At 48.9% G+C, this 19,529-nt stretch overlaps 1 protein-coding gene across 2 annotated transcripts in view; it reads right to left on the reverse strand.

Annotated features, from left to right (window-relative positions):
• Positions 1–3,676: 3,676 nt before the first annotated feature.
• Positions 3,677–19,529, reverse strand: part of B4GALT4 (beta-1,4-galactosyltransferase 4) — an 86,909-nt gene continuing 71,056 nt past the window's right edge. For both annotated transcript variants that reach the window (XM_084617890.1, XM_084617891.1), the window contains 3 exons: positions 14,495–14,617; positions 5,200–5,304; positions 3,677–4,399 (listed from right to left, as the gene is read on the reverse strand). In XM_084617890.1, coding sequence (XP_084474016.1) covers positions 4,258–4,399; positions 5,200–5,304; positions 14,495–14,617 — 370 coding nt within the window. In that variant the 3' untranslated portion in view covers positions 3,677–4,257. The remainder of the gene's footprint in view (positions 4,400–5,199; positions 5,305–14,494; positions 14,618–19,529) is intronic.

Consider the following 19,529-nt stretch of genomic DNA (forward strand, 5'->3'; position numbering starts at 1 on the left):
CTGCTGTTGGCAGCAGCACTGCCTTGAGAGCTGGACAGCGGGAGCCTGAAGTTCTCATCCATTCAGAAGTACAATGCAGGCCTTGCTAAATTCCTGCCACCACCTAAACGCTGCCCTGAAGAAATCTGAATAAGTGGGGAGTTCAGTCTCCACAGCCAGTTCAGTCCTTGGCCTAGCTCTGAAACTGCAATAAAGGGGGAACCTGTCACTTTTGTGGTATGGACACTTTTCTCCAGTGAGTGTGTGAATTCTCATCTAGTTCTGCAACACGTGCCACTTCTTAATACTTTAGTAACTAATCTTGGGCTAACAACCTAGTTAAAGGCACTTATCTTCCCCCTTTACCAGTCCTTTCAGCTATCCAGTGGGCCATCTTTCAGTTTTCACAGATCATATGAGACAGCTAGTACATTTCACTCTTTCCTCTGAATCAGCTTGGAAAAGAGGAGACTAAGGGGGGATATGATAGAGGTATATAAAATCATGAGGGGTGTGGAGAAAGTGAATAAGGAAAAGTTATTTACTTGTTCCCATAATATAAGAACTAGGGACCACCAAATGAAATTAATGGGTAGCAGGTTTAAAACCAATAAAAGGAAGTTCTTCTTCACTCAGCGCAGTCAACCTGTGGAACTCCTTGCCTGAGGAGGTTGTGAAGGCTAGGACTATAACAGGGTTTAAAAGAGAACTGGATACATTCATAGAGGTTAAGTCCATGAATGCCCATTAGCCAGGATGGGTAAGGAACGGTGTCCCCAGCCTCTGTTTGTCAGAGCACAGAGATGGATGGCAGAAGAGAGATCACTAGATCATTACCTGTTAGGTTCACTCCCTCTGGGGCACCTGGCATTGGCTACTGTCGGAAGACAGGATACTGGGCTGGATGGACCTTTGGTCTGACCCAGTATGGCCTTTCTTATGGATTCTAACAGTGTCACTGTGCCCCTAGAACCAGCCATTTATTCTTAGCTGACTGCACACAAGCCTTGTCATAAATCTAAAGTAATTTTGCTCCTACTGTATTCAAAACCAATTTCTTACGGAGTTACATCTTCTAAGCAGCTGATATTTAAACAGTCCCCTACTCCTTGTGTGTGTTGTCTGGAGGTCACACTGCTAAATGTGTTAATCTCTTTGGGGGAAGAGGAATGCAGCATTGCTAAACAGCTGTGGGGTGACCTTCAGGACTAGTCACTAACAAAGAAAGTTTAATTAGACCAGTCACTCTCTTAGGTTGTTGAATCTTTTTAACTGCCAGCTAAAGTAAGCCCCCTATCTTTCATTTCACACTGCCTTCCAGTCTGGATCCTTTCTGTTGTAGGATGTGGGAAGAGACATGTTAAGGAAAAATTACTTAGCATTAATGGGAATAAGAACACAGATTGTAGAACTGAGCTGTCTGCTTTTACCCAGGATAAAGGAGAAGCAGTTGAAGCTGGACTGTGTACACCACCCAGATAGATTAAATCAATGTCTAAAAGGGACCCTTTTGATACATTTGCAGTAAAGCACCACTTGGAATTGTCCTGTCCTGTTTCTTAATACAAACTGAATTTCTTCCCCCCCCCCTCTTAAACAAGGCAGAAGTACACAGACACAGGCTTTGTACTGTGTCCTGATAATCAACAGACTGGCTGTGTAAGGACTGGCAGTCTCAGGGGAAGGCCCTATTTTTTTATTTCCTTTCCCCTAGCAGGGTCTGAATCCACACACGTTAGGATTAAAAGCCTCAGTGTCTCAACTGTCTCTGCTGTTTGCTCCTTCTCTATGCCTTACCAAGCTGCTCTAGTTTATGTCCTGTGCCTATTAAAACAGGACTTAATTATCACCAAACAACTTCTCAAATGGCATCCAGAAACTACTAGAAAGAGCATAAGCACTGGCATGCAGAGAAATACCATTAATAAAGGCTACAGTCTTCTGCACTTGCTAACTCAGCCTTCCTGGTCAGTGTAGACTGGTGGTAGCATTCTGTGGGGGGGGGGGGGGGGGGAGGAGGAATGACAAGTGAACCAAACTAAATGCAACTACAGTTTAATTTCCTTTTATCATTAGGTGGCACTAGAGATGAGTCTGTTCTAAAAACCACTTCTCCAGAGCAGCCGCTTTGTATTCAGTCTACAGACTATATCATACTCTGCACCATATGAGGTCTACTAGTGCCAAAATGAGGAAGTCCTTGTGTCATAGCCACAACACAATTTGTGGTGGCACGGGAGTTCCTCTGGGCTGCTGATCTCTGCTGCATGAAAGATACTTTTGACAGCTGCAGCTTCCTTGAGCAGTTATTGCGGCAGTATTCAGGGGGAAACAGCAGATGGCAGCATATGATGGAATTTACTTTTCAAAGTGTTCATGGTGGAGCAGCATCTCATAGCTTTTATAGCATTAATGATAGCAAGCATCTGCTATTTCCATTATATATCATTTGTAATTTTCACTTCCACACATTTTTAATTTTCCAAACATTGACCTTTTGTCTCAAGTTTTCAAGATGCAGTCTCTTGCTTTTTGGCAGAATTAAAACACAATTAAAATCCTTGGTTTTAAGGAATAAGTTAGGAAAACCCTCCACACTTTTCCCATTATAAAACCACTCTAAGCACACAATACAGTGAGAGCAAGAATGACTGAAATGTAAAATTTGGCCCATTTGCTTGATTTGAGGAAAAAGGTAAGAGTGTAAAAAATCTAACTTTTCAGACTGAAACAGTGTCTGGGAGGTCCTGCCCCTTTGTGACCTCACTGTATACAGTCCTCCTGTTCAGCCCTGGTGGGCTTGAGCAACAGCTGCTTTTGGGACAGTTTTACAGAGGGGAGAGATGGAATTTTTTTCCCCGCTCCCCTCAAAAAACCACCTGCCTGACCATCAGCAACAACAGAAAATAGTGGAAGTGAAAAATCTGTCACTGGTTTTAAAATCTCAGCAATTTTTGCTACATTCCAAAATATTAGTAATTTCAGAGCTAGTCTGAAGGTCAAATGGATGCAGTTGGCAAATTCAGGGGCCAAGATGGACACTGTTCTTGAGTCTTTCCTCTGCAGGACAGAATGAATACGGTTAGCAACTAGCTAGGAAATAATTCTTTAGACTTCATGCTACCGTAAGAGGGTTTTTAATATTTAAGTTTCTAGGTACTAAATTACTGCTTTCTAGAGGAATTAATATAACAAACATCAGAATCAAAGCTTTTCTTCTTGAGAAGACTATGATCTTACATTTATTGATTGCAACCAACATCTACCCATCAAGCAAGTGTCAATACAGCGCTGTCTGCTGCTGTAGAGAAGGGGCTTACACCACTCCCATACATTTGCAGTTGAAAAACTTGCGATTTACTGCAACTGCTAACCAGTTTATCCACAAATCCACCCCATTTTTTCTAAAGCAAGAACTACAAAAAGCCAAGTCATTACTGGGTATTTATACCACACCGAGCACCAGGCTAACAGTGTCTAGGAAGCAAGAAACTGTGGGTAGTCTCAATCCATTTTACACTACTTATTTGTGTGTATTCCCTCAATGCCCAGCCCAGACTGGCACAGTAGGTGATAACCATACTACTGTCTGTATTACAGGTTTGCTGCAGAAATAAGTGAGCCTTTCATATACGCACAGGACTCTTGAGCACTCCCACTAGGTACTGAATTGAACTGATGAAGGACAAGGGAATCCTTTGGAGTGAAATGGGTTGTATTTTATTGAGAGTTTTTAAATTCTCTTCAACGTGGCTGCAGTTAACATGATTACTTCCCTCTCCCTTTCCTTATTTACCCAGGCTGAGATCAAATCAGCCTTTCTAAACAAGACTTTAGGCTATAAAATATTCTTGTGCTTTGTATGATAACAGTCTCACTCCTTTAGAAAACACTGTGTCTTGCTCTCTAATGGCAGAAGGTTTGGAAACAGCTACTGGAGCTGAAGCTTTCAGTGGGTGTAGTTCAAGCTCCCAACAAGGCCAATGAAAAGCCAACAGCCCGAACAAGTAGACTTTCTAAATATCCCAGTGAAAACAAACTAACAGGCACGGTGACATATCCACTCAGTCAGTTCAGGTCTCCAGCTTAACGCACAGCGCTGCCACAAAACAAATTTGTAACCAAACAATTAGAAAGGATGAAAGAAGCTATTTCCTCTGCATTGTCTCTGTGCTGCTGGGGGACCCCTTGAGGCACAACGCTGCCTTTCCAGTCACTGCAGCAGCTACCGCAAGAGGAAGATCTATTTCCGTCTTCTAGAATCTACAGGAAACAATGTTACAAGATCTTGGGTGGCATGCTGAAATCTACTGTGACATTAGTGTACAAAGGGTTGTGCTCCACTGAGAGCAGTTTATAGGAACAGGAGTTCAGCCCATCTGTTTTCCACACTTGGGACACCTGCCGCAAGAGTTTCATCCTAAGGATATAAATCAGAGAAAAAAGTATTTATAGGACTGTAGAGTTGAGAAACCCCTACTCCAGGGCTGGAGGTGCCATTACAATTCACAGCAGAGGAGCATCAAGCTCTACCCTGCACCTAGGCTATTGGTGGATCTGAAGGAGAATCACAGAATCTCAGGGTTGGAAGGGACCTCAGGAGGTCATCTAGTCCAACCCCTGCTCAAAGCAGGACCAAGCCCCAATTTTTGCCCCAGATCCCAAATGGCCCCCTCAAGGATTGAACTCACAACCCTGGGTTTAGCAGGCCAATGCTCAAACCACTGAGCTATCCCTCCCCCCTAAGTGAAAGCACTTTACAGACTGTGTTCCTTTTACACAGTTTTACATCTATTCTCATGTGTGCATGTGTACTGGGAAGCACAGAGTCCTGCTTTCCCTTCCCTCAGCAGGATCAGATTCACAGGTACAGGTAGCCTATAATTTCATGAAAACTCCTGGCTTTCTAACCTTTGAGGCTTGAAAGATAATGTGCACCCAAATGATGGATATGTGCCTTTAACTGTAACTCTGTCTTAGCTGTTGGTGGCGGGGGGATGATTTATGTGCACAATTTTAAGAGGTGCTCAGATACCATGCAATGGTCTCCAGGAACAAGCCTAGCTAGTTAGCCTCTTTCTCCTATAAGGCTCACAGGAGAAGCACACCTCAGAAAGCACTTTCCCAGATGGTGTTAGCAGGAGAGAGGCTGCACCATCAGTCCTTTCGGTCTCCCCGTACGGCGAGAGGGTGTAGAATGGAATGCTAGTCCTGACTCACCTTTCTCCATTCGCCTCATTTCCTCTGTCTCTTGTGTGGAAGATCATAGTGTACTTTCCTACAGCAGGGGATGGCCGCATCACCCTCATCTTCTGCATCTCAACCCTGAAAGTAATAATAGTACAGTGAGCAGAACAGTACCTTTAAGCATGGCAGGAAGGGGGTCACAGACTTGTCAAGGGCATCTAGAGGATGGGGAGCTAACACACGAATATAGACAGAACAGAGAGCCACACCCCCAGAGAACTCAGCTATGCCCTCCTCTTTCCCCCACACCACACTACACCATAGAAATGGAGCCTAGCAAACGTCTATTTTCCCACAGCACACTCAGTTACGGCTCCAGCCATCCATTCCTTTTGACCACAAGCAATTAACTGTTAAGTTAGTATGGCTTACTTGGGGGTTTAAACACATTATACTACAGAGCATTTAAACAGCCAGTCTTTCTCTATAGCCTTGCAGCCTGTTTCATGTTGGCTGTATTCATCCAGGGAGTCTATGGCAAGGCCTCGTTCATTCTACAGTGAACTTGGCCTGACTTCTGTGGCCAGGGTGCTGGATTCTGAGGCTCTCGGGTGACAGTTGAAAATTCCAGGGTAGCATCAGGAAAATTAAAAACAACACAGTCTAGTCTGTCTTGATTATATGATGGAATGCATATTTAATTCTATTATTTATTTTTATATTAAAGTCACATTATTTTATGCCACTTTCAATGAGCTACAGGCTTTCCCATTGAAAACACAATGGCATTGAAGAAGTTAGAGGGAAGCTAAAGATTTCAACAAGGACGGCAGGGGACCCTTGTGGATTTTGGCAACAGGGGAGGCAGTTCAGCATAACGGGGTAAACACACAAACTGGCAGTTTGTTAGAAGGACCAAGACACATGGGCAAGGAAATAATAACATTGATATTCTGACCCCAATGAAGTCAATAGGTTCACATTCATCGTTCGGGTACAGAATGAACATCTCACTGCACTCACTGGGCAGCTGGCACCTCTCAGACCTATTGTTTCAGGCTGTCTGCAGACTGAAACACCACACATCATGGAATCAGTTTAACCTCTTTACATTTTGAAGGGTCTCCTTGCAACAGCAAGTACTAGATACCTGAAGTTCCTCACATGCATTTAAGAGCCTAACTTCAGGCACCCACCTTTGAACATTTTGGGTGTTTTGTTTTTTAAATAAAAGTTTATGGAGCATAATCCTCCTGCAAGTGGAGAATGCGAAAGCAAATTTCGTGGCCACAGAATTGAGAAGTACCCAGGGCTATTTGTCACCAAAGCAGCTGAAAGAGCATCTAGCTTGCAGTCAGAAAGCTAAACACGGTTTGAAGAGTTGAAGCCCTAAGGCTTCTTGATGACTGAACCCTGGTCTACACTACAAGTTTAGGTCAAATTTAGCAGCGTTAGATTGATTTAACCCTGCACCTGTCCACACAATGAAGCCATTTTTGTCGACTTAATGGGCTCTTAAAATCGATTTCTGTACTCCTCCTCCCAACGAGAGGAAGAGCACTGAAATCGACTTCACCGGGTCAAATTTGAGGTAGTGTGCATGCAATTAGATGGTATTGCCCTCCGGGAGCTATCCCAGAGTGCTCCATTGTGACTGCTCTGGACAGCACTCTCAACTCAGATGCACTGGCTAGGTAGACAGGAAAAGCCCACAAACTTTTGAATTTCATTTCCTGTTTGGCCACCGTGGCAAGCTGATCAGCACAGGTGACCGTGCAGATTTCATCAGCAGAGGTGACCATGGAGTCCCAAAATCGCAAAAGAGCTCCACCCTGGACCGAACAGGAGATACTGGATCTGATCGCTGTATGGGGAGATGAATCTGTGCCATCAGAACTCCGTTTCAAAAGACGAAATTCCAAAATATTTGAAAAAATCTCCAAGGGCATGAAGGACAGAGGCTATAACAGGGGCCCGCAGTAGTGCCGCGTGAAACTTAAGGAGCTCAGGCAAGCCTACCAAAACACCACAGAGGCAAACGCCCGCTCGGGGTCAGAGCCCGAGACATATCGCTTCAAGAATGAGCTGCATGCAATTCTAGGGGATGCCCCTACACCTACCCCACATTTGTACGTGGACTCCTGCAAGGGAGTGTCACGTAACAGGGATCAGGGTTTTGGGGACGAGGAAGATGATGAGGAGGGGGAGCTTGAAGATAGCGCACACCAGGCAAGCAGAGAAACCGTTCTCCCCGACAGCCAGGAACTCTTTATCACCCTGGAGCCAATACCCTCCCAACCCGGGCTCCCGGACCTTGACGGCGGAGAAGGCACCTCTGGTGAGTGTACCTTTGTAAATATAATACACGGTTTAAAAGCAAGCATGTTTAATGATTAATTTGCCCTGAAGACTTGGGATGCATTCGCGGCCAGTACAGCTACCGGAAAAGTCTGTTAACGTGTCTGCGTATGGAGCAGAAATCCTCCAGGGACATCCCAATGAAACTCTCCTGGAGGTACTCCCAAAGCCTTTGCAAAAGGTTTCTGGGGAGGGCAGCCTTATTGCGTCCTCCATGGTAGGACACTTTACCATGCCAAGCCAGTAGCACGTAGTCTGGAATCATTGCATAAGAAAGCATGGCAGCGTGTGGTCCCGGTGTTTGCTGGCATTCAAGCAACATCCGTTCTTTATCTCTCTGTGTTATCTGCAGGAGAGTGATATCATTCATGGTCACCTGGTTGAAATACGGGAATTTTATTAAGGGGACATGCAGAGGTGGCCATTCCTGCTGGGCTGTTTGCCTGTGGCTGAAAAGAAATCATCCCCGCTGTTAGCCACGTGGTGGGGGGAGGGGTGAAGAGATCATCCCAGAGAATTGTGTGTGGGGGTTTAGTTGGGTTTGTGCTGCACGTTAGCCCGAAAACATCAGCCACTCCTTTTAAACAGCCAATGTGTCTTTTTCAATTTTACTCTCCCTTTTTTTCCTCCTGAAGCTGCAAATGTTTCAACGCTGCTACGAGCATCTCCGTCCCAGAGGCTAGCGCAGATAAGAAGGCGAAAAAAACATACGATTAAATGTTCTCTGAGCTCATGCAGTCCTCCCACAGTGACAGAGCCCAGCAGAATGCATGGAGGCAGACAATGTCAGAGTCCAGGAAAGCACAAAATGAACGCGAGGACAGGAGGGATGAACGCGAGGACAGGAGGGACGAGCGAGAGGAGAGGTGGCGTCAGCGTGATGAGAGGAGGCAGGATGCAATGCTAGTAATGCTAAGGCTACTGGAGGATCAAACTGATATGCTCCGGCGTATGGCTGAGCTGCAGGAAAGGCAGCAGGAGCACAGACCGCCGCTGCAGCCCCTGTGTAACCAACCGCCCTCCTCCCCAAGTTCCATAGCCTCCTCATCCAGACGCCAAGAACACGGTGGGGGGGGGACCTCCGGGCACCCAACCATTCCACCCCAGAGGACTGCCCAAGCAACAGAAAGCTGGCATTCAATAAGTTTTGAAGTGCAGTGTGGCCTTGTCCTTCCGTCCTCCCCTCCTCCACCACCCCACCCGGTGCTTCCCTCATCCCCCACCCCTCCCGGGCTACCTTGGCAGTTATCCCCCCATTTGTGTGACAAATTAATAAAGAATGCATGAATTTGAAACAACAATGACTTTATTGCCTCTGCGAGCGGTGATCAAAGGGGGGAGGGGAGGGCGGTTGGCTTACAGGGAAGTAGAGTCAACCAAGGGGGCGGGTTTTCATCAAGAAACAAACAGAACTTTCACACCGTAGCCCGGTCAGCCATGAAACTGGTTTTCAAAGCTTCTCTGATGTGCAGTGCGCCCTGCTGTACTCTTCTAATCGCCCTGGTGTCTGGCTGTGCGTAATCGGCCGCCAGGCGATTTGCCTCAACTTCCCACCCTGCCATAAATGTCTCCCCCTTACTCTCACAGAGACTGTGGAGCACGCAGCAAGCAGCAATAACAATGGGAATTTTGGTTTCACTGAGGTCTAACCGAGTCAGTAAACTGCGCCAGCGCGCTTTTAAACGTCCAAATGCACATTCTATCCCCATTCTGCACTTGCTCAGCCTGTAGTTGAACAGCTCCTGATGACTGTCCAGGGTGCCTGTGTACGGCTTCATGAGCCATGGCATTAAGGGATAGGCTGGGTCCCTGAGGATAACTATAGGCATTTCAAAATCCCCAGCGGCAGTGGTGAGCTGGAGCTGGTTCGCACCTGTCAAGGTTCCTTCCCCACTCTGAACTCTAGGGTACAGATGTGGGGACCTGCATGAAAAAAACCCTAAGCTTATTTTTACCAGCTTAGGTTAAAACTTCCCCAAGGTACAAACTATTTTTCCTTTTGTCCCTGGACTTTATTGCTGCCACCACCAAGCGTCAAACAAAATATAACCAGGAAAGAGCCCGCTTGGAAACGTCTTTCCCCGCAACATCCCCCCAAGCCCTACACCCCCTTTCCTGGGGAAGGCTTGATAAAAATCCTCACCAATTTGCATAGGTGAACCCAAACCCTTGGATCTTAAGAACAAGGAAAAAGCAATCAGGTTCTTAAAAGAAAAATTTTAATTGAAGAAAAAGTAAAAGAATCACCTCTGTACAATCAGGATGGTAAATACCTTACAGGGTAATTAGATTCAAAACATTGAGAATCCCTCTAGGCAAAACCTTAAGTTACAAAAAGACATAAAAACAGGAATATACATTCCCTCCAGCACAGCTTATTTTATCAGCCATTTAAACAAATCAGAATCTAACGCATATCTAACTAGATTGCTTATTAACCCTTTACAGGAGTTCTGACCTGCATTCCTGCTCTGGTCCCGGCAAAAGAAAAAACACACAGACAGAGAAAACCCTTTGTTTTCCCCCACTCCAGCTTTGAAAGTATCTTGTCTCCTCATTGGTCATTTTGGTCAGGTACCAGCGAGGTTATGTTAGCTTCTTAACCCTTTACAGGTGAAAGGTTTTTTTCCTCTGGCCAGGAAGAATTTAAAGGTGGTTAGCCTTCCCTTTATATTTATGACAGCACTGGTTCGCTGGAACCGGTTGTTAAATTTAGAAGCCGACAACCGGTTCTAAAAGGGCTTCTAAATTTAACAACCAGCCAAAAGTGACACTTTAGGCGCCGAATCCGTGGGTGCTCTGGGGCTGGAGTATCCATGGGGAAAATTTGGTGGGTGCAGAGCACCCACTGGCAGCTCCCCTCCCCACCCCTGACCCCAGCTTTCCTCCACTCCGTCTCCCCGCTTGAGTTACGCTCCGCCCCGCTCTGCTTCTCTGCCCCCCCTTCCCGGCTTCCCACGAATCAGCTGTTTGCACAGGAAGCCTGGGAGGGCTGAGAAGCAGGCCTTGGCTTCGCGCTCAGGCCCAGGGAGGCGGAGGTGAGCTGGGGTGGGGGGGCGCAAGGAGGGCCACCCACGCTGCAGCAGGTAACCCGGTGGGGGGGGGGGCACGCGCAGGGAACCGCTCCCTGCCCCAGCTCACCTCCGCCACCCTCGGCCTGAGTGGGAAGCCGCCGCCTGCTTCTCAGCCCTCCCCGGCTTCCTGCCGAACAGCTGATTCGCGGGAAGCCGGGGGTAGGAGGGTGGAGAAGCAGAGCAGGGCAGCGCGTTCGGGGGAGGAGGCGGAGCGGAGGTGAACTGCAGCACCCACCAAATTTTCCCCGTGGGTGCCCCAGCCCCGGAGCACCCACAGAGTCGGCACCTAAGGCGCCACTTTTGATGTGATCAGTGGGGGGAGCGGCCGCTCCCCCTGCTCCCCCGCTAGCTACGCTACCCTGCCCCTAGGAGCCAGAGGGACCTGCTGGATGCTTCCCAGGAGCCACCCCAGGTAAGCACCTCCAGGACTCCCCACCTCACCCCCCAGCAGGTCCCTCTGGCTCTTAGGGGCAGGGCAGGCACCCACTACGGTGGCCCACAAGACCCTCCTGCCTGGTTCCAGGGGCAGTCAGGGGACAGAGGAGGGGGTTGGATGGGGCAGGAGTCCCAGGGGGCGGGGGCAGGCCACGATGCCCTCGTGGGGTGAGGAGGGAACCGGTTGTTAAGATTTTGGCATCTCATCACTGCCCAGTGGTTATTTTCAGGTCTGGAAAGTAAGTCCCTTGCTGCAGCCGTTCCCACAGACCAGAGTTCCTAAAGATGCGAGCATCATGTACCTTTCCCAGTCATCCCACGTTGATGTTGGTGAAATGTCTCTTGTGATCCACCAGTGCTTGCAGCACCATTGAAAAGTACCCCTTTCGGTTTATGTACTGGCTGCCCTGGTGCTCCGGTCCCAAGACAGGGATATGCGCTCCGTCTATGGCCCCACCACCATTAGGGAATCCCACTGCAGCAAAGCCATCCACTATGACCTGCACATTTCCCGGAGTCACTACCCTTGATAGCAGCAGCTCAGTGATCGCGTTGGCTACTTGCATCACAGCAGCCCCCACAGTAGATTTGCCCACTCCAAATTGATTCCCGACTGACCGGTAGCTGTCTGGCGTTGCAAGCTTCCAGAGGGCTATCGCCACTCACTTGTGAACTGTGAGGGCTGCTCTCATCTCGGTATTCTTGCACTTCAGGGCAGGGGAAAGCAAGTCACAAAGTTCCATGACAGTGCCCTTACGCATGCAAAAGTTTCGCAGCCACTGGGAATCATCCCAGACCTGCAACACTATGCGGTCCCACCAGTCTGTGCTTGTTTCCCGGGCCCAGAATCGGCATTCCATGGCATGGGCCTGCCCCACTGCCACCAGGATGTCCAAATTTCTGGGGCCCATGCTTTGAGAGAAGTCTGTGTCCATGTCCTCATCACGCTCGTCACCGCACTGCCGTCGCCTCCTTGCCTGCTTTTGCAAGTTCTGGTTCTGCATATACCGCATGATAATGTGCGAGATGTTTACAATGCTGATTCACCAGTGGTGAGCTGGAGCCGGTTCCCACCAGTTCGCTAAAACCGGTTGTTAAATTTAGAAGCCCTTTTAGAACCGATTGTTCCACGAGGGACAACCAGTTCTAAAAGGGCTTCTAAATTTAACCGGACAAAAGTGGCGCCTTAGGCGCCGACTCCATGGGTACTCCAGCCCTGGAGCACCCAAGGGGAAAATTTGGTGGGTGCAGAGCACCCACCGGCAGCTCCCCAGCTCACCTCCACTCCGCCTCCTCCCCTGAATGCGCCGCCCTGCTCTGCTTCTCCGCCCCCCACCCCAGGCTTCCCGCAAATCAGCTCTTCGCATGGGAAGCTGGGGCAGGCTTCCTGCTCAGGCCCAGGGAGGCGGAGGTGAGCTGGGGCGGGGGGGCACGAGGAGGGCCGCCCGCACTGCAGCAAGTAACCCGGGGGCGGGGGGGGGCGGGCAAGCAGGGGAACCGCTCCCTGCCCCAGCTCCCCTCCACCACCCTCAGCCTGAGCAGGAAGCCACCACCTGCTTCTCAACCCTCCCCGGCTTCCCGCCGAACAGCTGATTCGTGGGAAGCCGGGGGGCGGAGAAGCAGAGCAGGGCGGTGCATTCAGGGGAGGAGGCGGCGCGGAGGTAAGGTGAGCTGGGGCTGGGCACGGGGCGGGGAGCTGCCGGTGGGTGCTCTGCACCCTCCAAATTTTCCCCATGGGTGCTCCAGCCCCGGAGCACCCAGGGAGTCGGCGCCTAAGCCGCCACTTTTGATGTGATCAGTGGAGGAGCGGTCGCTCCCCCTGCTCCCCCCCCCAGCTACGCTCCCCTGCCCCTAGGAGCCAGAGGGACCTGCCGGATGCTTCTTGGGAGCTGCCCCAGGTAAGCACCACCAGGACTCCCCACCTCCCCCCCAGTAGGTGCCTCTGGCTCTTAGGGATGGGGTGGGCACCCACTACAGTGGCCCACGAGACCTTCCTGCCCAGTTCTGGGGGCAGTCAGGGGACAGCGGAGGAGGGTGGATGGGGCAGATGTCCTGGGGGGGGGGGCGTCAAGGAACGCGGGGGGGTTGGATGGGGCAGGAGTCCCAGGGGGCGGGGGTGGGCAACGACCCCCTCGTGGGGTGAGGAGGGAATCCGTTGTTAAGATTTTGGCAGCTCATCACTGCTCATAACTGCCATGGTGATCTGAGCAGGCTCCATGCTTGCCGTGGTAATGGCGTCTGCAGGACAGCAGAGTTGCAGGGGCAGCGGTGGTTGGATGACCAGTTTTGCAGACCTGCTGCACCGTCTGCTTCCAGGACACAACAGCTGAGCGGGCTGCATGCTTGCCGTGGTATGGCGAGACAAGAGCAGCCGAGCAGAGTTGCAGTGGAAGCAGTGGACGACGATGGTCATATAGACAGAGGACCTGCGAGACCACCAGGAGAGCAGAAAAGCAGAGTGGCAGCAGAAGCGGTCGTTCGATGACGACGGTTTGCAGACCTACTGCACCGTCTGCTGAAAGCAGTATGGCTCCCGCACGGAAAAAAGGCACAAAACGATTGTCTGCCATTGCTTTCATGGAGGGAGGGGCGACTGACGACATGTACCCAAAACCACCTGTGACAATGCTTTTGCCCCATCAGGCATTGGGAGCTCAACCCAAAATTCCAGTGGGCGGCGAAGACTGCGGGAACTATGGGATAGCTACCCACAGTGCAACTCTCCAAAAGTCGATGCTAGCCTCGGTACTGTGGATGCACTCCACTGACTTAATGCGCTTAGTGGGGGGACACACAATCGACTGTATAAAATCGTTTTCTAAAAAATCGACTTCTATAAATTCGACCTAATTTCATAGTGTAGACATATCCTGAATAAGCAGTAAATTGTCAAATGAATGAAACACACTCAGTTTGCATCCTCAGACTCTCTTCACAGAACTTCCTTTAGGAGGAGGCTCAAAGGAGAGTAGTATGTTTAATACAGAGTCAAAGAGCAGAATACGGATGCAATTGCTTCCACTGCAGCCCTAAGGAGGATTCTCAAGGGATGCCCCTCTTCTGGATACCCAGAAGAAAACAACACTGAAAATCCTACTCAAAAGTAACGCTTCTGCTCTCGGTGAAATCAATCATTTCCCCATAACACAGACAGCGCAGCTATGTAAGTATCCTGCTGCCAGACACAACCATAATCAGTTGTCATCTCGATTCCACCACCCAGTAGCACACTGCTGATCAGTCACTAATACCCTGCCACACGCATTGCAAATTCCCTAACTCGTTTACTCTTCATATCTCAAGAACTTCCAGTGGTACATTCCCTTCCCTATTCCATCTGAACTGAAGTGCTCATGTTAAATCACACTTGGGATATTATAGGCAGATATCCCATTCATCCACATCCTATACCATACTATACCATACCATATACACCCATTTCCCACTAGCCATTTGGTTACCTGATTCGGAGGTCGTCATCTTCTCCACCCCAGCCCCAGTAATTGTTAGAGAATCCATTCACCTTCGAAAACTGATCCCTTGTTAGAACAGTTACTCCCCCAAAATATCCCTGGTAACGCAACCTAGAAATGGACAAGAAGGTATAGTGAAAAAAACTGAAAGATAGAAGTGACATGAAATTTAAGAACTAATACTACTGGAAACACAGCCCTGAAACCTTGGGCCCAAGCTGCAAAGTTTGAATCAAGGTCTGAACTTTCTCCAAAATTCAAAGGTGTTCAGGTCCTGGATTTAGGCCCATTTTGCTCCAAAAAAGAATGATTCACTTCAGAGTACTAATCAGAACAACTCTCTCTCCAACTGGCAGTCTGGAGCATTCTTTACTTTGCTCTTTAACTCTGGACCTGTCCTTGCCAGTCAAAGATGGCTCTGTATCCCAAGAGCTCTAAATGAAAAGGGAGGCAGCAAGGCTACACAATGACATACTGAAAGGAAGGCAAGCTATTTTCTAATCAGTGGATTGGTAGTATTACAATTTGACAGTAAAATCTTGAAGACTGGATATGAAAAACTGATTGTAATGGTACGGAGCTAGAGGCACTGCAGGACAAATTCAGAGGTGATGTGTAAGATACTGTAATGTGTAAATTACATAGTGATAAATTAGTGTAAGGAAGCTTGACTCTAAGGGAGATTAATTTCAGCTTCTAGCTTCTCTGTCCTGGAAATTACATCAATTAGGTGACACACTTTACTCGCTCTTTTACCCTCTTGCTAGTTGCTTTTTCTGACACACTCCGCTCCTCTGGCCTTCAAGGCCTGGGTTACAACACAGCCTGCCAGGTGATATGCAAGTGGCTATAAATTATATGTTGGTGAGTAAGTCTAAGCAGATGTAATGCGTAAGCTGAAGAGACTGGAAGAAGGTGTCCATTGCAGTTTATACAGAAGATAAGCAAAGTAAACTGAGCCTGGAAGACCCAAGATCATTTCCTTAGTGTGCCCAGCATGGAACAGTCTCCCACCAATGACCAAAATAAGGGCTCCCACCCACCTATTTCCCCAGCCTATTTTCTTTCTACAGTCAGATGATTTAGGCTGCCCCTTGTACTCCTGTCACTCTCTGGGACTGCAGTCTGCTTCTCTAGAGACAGCATGCCTTGTCTATCTGTGAGCAATGAAAGACGCTGTTCTGGCTGGATACACTCTCCCTCTGATGTCTCACCTCTTCTTTCTCTTCTTCCCCTCCTTCTTACAACTTCTCTTCCTGCTTTCCCTTCACCTCCTCCCCCAGCATGCCAAAGGAGATCATCAGGCTGCAGCATGCAAGGATTGATGGGGGTGGGGGAAAGGGTTTGAGATCCTATTTTGGATAGAACTTGCTGGGAATTTTAGCTGTGTCTCACCACCTACAAACTGTAGTGATGGGTGGTTTAGAAAAGCAGACTGATTTGATCAGCTAGATGGACCAGCAAGTACCTCATCTGTACAGACAAATGCGGGGGTTTGAGTGCAAGCCCATTTGAAAGCATGAGCCCTTGCACCTAAAACTAGTAGCTCTTCTAGCGATCTGAAATGGGACGGTGGGTTAAGCCTGCCAAGGAATGGGGAGGGACCAAAAAACCACTGACTTCAATTCAAGGTTTTGAATTCATTTCAGGCCAGTCACATTAGATCTGTGCAAAGTAAACAGAATTATAATGAGGCCTCATATACACACACCTCACCCATTTCACAATCCAATTTTGCTCTCTATTGGATGTGTCATTGGACTCCCTGCAATAGTGTTGCCAAGTGATCATCCCTATTGCTCACCATAATCCACATTTGCTGGAACAGTAAACAAGGGTTTATAGCCATTAACCTATGGGCCTCAATGTGAATGTGATTTTGTTGTTTGAAGCATATCAAGTGGCATCATCCCAGCCTTGAGGAAATTCCAGGATGCCCATCTGCGGAACAGTGAATACTTGTTGTGCACAACAGTGGGGATAATAAAGAGCTGTTTCTAATCCGCTGTTCATCAGGTGAAGCTCCACAAACCTGCTTTACTCAAGACACCCTGTTGCACAACAGGTTTTAAGGCTGAAAACAGCTTATTACAACAGGAAAAGCCAATCTCTTTTGAGTTTTGTGAATGGGCTTTTAACAAAGCAATAGGAAAGGAGTGATAGACTCCACCTAATGACCCAGTTGTGCGTGTATTAGTGTTCCAGCAACCTCAGAGGCGTTCTTTCTTAGGGGAAGAGGTGGAAGCCTCTCACCTGGGACTGTTAAAACTAGACTGGGAAAAAAAAACACACTAGAAAATATACAGTAGCAACAACTGTGTTCTGGCCCCAGGGAGCTAGAAAGGTTTTCCATCCTCAACTTCTGGGATTCAATATTGTAAGTCTGAGGAGAAAAGGTTCTTACTGTCCCAAAGAATCAAAGATCAAATTGCAAACTATACAAATACAGAACTACCGAAATGTAGCCACTCTGGGGTGAGTGCAGCAGCCAAGTAGACAGTCACCACATAGCAACAGGAGATGAGAGGAGATTTTCTACAAAGCCACTAGGGCAAATCCCTCCTTTTACAAAAAATGCCCTATAAAAGTGTCTATGTACAACAGATAGGCCCTTGCATTTTAAGGTCCTGTTTCACAGGCACCAACTCTGTGGGTGCTCTGGGGCTTAAGCACTTAGGAAAAAAAAAATAGGATATGTTCAGCACCCATGGACAGTGGCCCCGCCCGTGCTCTGCACTGAAGCCCTGCCTCCACTCTGGCTCTTCCCCTGTGGCCCCGCCCACGTGGTGCCTCTTCATGCCCCTGCCTCACCTCTTCCCCGAAGCCTCCACCGCTTGCTCCTCTCCACCCCCATCACTCGCCCTTAAGGCAGGAGGGACAGAAAGGAGTGAGCAGCCAGCAGAAGGTGCTCAGGGGAGAGGGCACAGGCACAGTTTGGGGGAGTGCAGGGAGGCACTTTCCCCTCAAACAGAGGTGAGGTGTGTGTGTGTGGGGGGTGTTACATGGGGTCATGTGCCACTTCTCCCCCCTTCACCCCGATTTCTGTGAGCACTGAGCTGTAGAGCAGGCTTGCTCTGCTTGGCCCGCAGGGCAGGCCTCCCCCTTCTACCCACCCTGCCCGGCATGTTTTGGCTCAGGCAGAGCAGAGCGGGCAGGACAGAGCAGCTGTTCTCCAGTGCTCCGGGCTGCTGCCTCCTGGGTCCTAATGCCCGCCTGTTTACCATACAACGGTATGTGCGGGGGTGGGGGGGGAGAATAGACAGTGGGCAGGGAAAGAGAAGGAGATGGGGCAGGGGACAGTGGGGAGAGGAAGGGGGAGGGGAGAGGGAAGAGGACGGGTTACGGGAATGGATGGGGAGGAAGCAGGAGCCCAGCATGTGGCATCGGCTCGGCAGCACCAACAGCCCCAGCAGGGAGGTGGCTGCAGCAGCACTAGAGCAGTGACATTGCGGCCACAGCTGGCACCGAACTGGCTGCCAGCAGCAGCTGGGGCTCCCCTGTTAAGCCAATTCATTCCCCCCCCACCACCACCCCCGGTACCACTCCAGGCAGGGGGAGAGACGCAGTGAGCCAAAGAAACTGGCTTCAGTGTGCACCTGTGTGCATGCATGGGCACACTCCTGCTCCCTCCCCACAAAACAGCAGTCAAACTACGCCTATGGGAGGGGAGCGGAGAGGAGCATCGGGGGAGCGGCGGACCAGGGGCAGGAAGAGGCGGAGCAAGGGCAGGGCCTCCAGGGAAGAAGCCAACCAAGGGTGGTGCACCTCCTGGGAAAAACAAAAGTCAGCGCCTGGGTCCTGTCTGAAAGATCTGCACCTAGTAAACTGCCTCGTTTCGCCACCTCAGCAGGACAAAAGGCCGAGTCAATCCCGATGGGGTTTTAAGACGTGGTTCCAGGCACTAGGGCTCTATGTGTCTAGGTTCTTACATGGCTCTCCTGAACATAGGATCAGAGTCTCTCTCACACGATAATGAAGTTGCTGGGATATAGGGAAGAACTGTCCCAATTTTAAAGATGGGTACAGGAGGCAGAGATTTTAAAAAGTGACTTGTCCAAGCTCACATGGGAAGCGTGTGGCAGAGCCAAGAATTAACCCAAGATCACCAGTCCAGTGCCTTAACAACATACCTAGCCCTCTGACGGATTCCCCCCCGCCTCCAAACCAAGGCTCAAACCACTAAGTCATGTGAATGAAAACTAACAGCTCTTTCCCAGGGACAAAAGGCGGCTTAGAAAATTAACTGGAAGAAAATCGCTAGTAAGAGAAAAAATTCATCTGTGATTCATTACTCAAAACAGATACAGTAACTAGGGCATCTGAGGCCATTCAAGTGCCTCAAGGGTCATTCCATTGTTACTCTTCTGGAATCCAACTGACTCTTGAATAACTGGGGTGCTTGCTTCTACTGTGTTCAGTGGGCTGGTATTCTCTTTGCAAGGCACAGTACTTCCGGAAATCTGTTATGAGTCTGGTTGGAATCCTGGAGTTAGACTGACTGAGTGGTAAGGGAGACAAAATGGGAGAGGTAATATCTTTTATTGGACCAACTTCTGTTCGTGAAAGAGACAAGCTTTGGAGCTCCACAGAGTTCTTCTTCAGGTCTGGGAAAGATATGGTAAGCGGCTGTTTATCTCATGTAAGGATCTGCACATTAAAGTCTTCTCCTTGTCCCTCCCCTCCCCCACATCTCTTTATAAAGGGTATAAAAGAGTTCTACTTTTACACACTGCAGATCAGCTTTTGAGTAGCACAACTTTTATCACTAATATTTGTATTGGCATGGCATAAAAAAAGGAAGGACATCTTCAAAGAAAAGGCTACAACATTCCTACTCAAACTCCTCTAAGTATTCAGGCCAAATTTGAGGGCCTTGTTTATTTGAGGCGGGTGGGACTTGATTTCCTATTTCACACTCTAGATATATTATTTGTGTTTCAGTAACACCTAGAGGGCCCAACTGTCATCAGGACCCCCCTGTGCTATGAGCTGTAAAAACAGCTAATGAGAGAGGCAGGATCAT

This window comes from Lepidochelys olivacea (assembly GCF_965140295.1).
Source record: "Lepidochelys olivacea isolate rLepOli2 genome assembly, chromosome: 1".
NCBI classification, from domain to species: domain Eukaryota; kingdom Metazoa; phylum Chordata; order Testudines; family Cheloniidae; genus Lepidochelys; species Lepidochelys olivacea.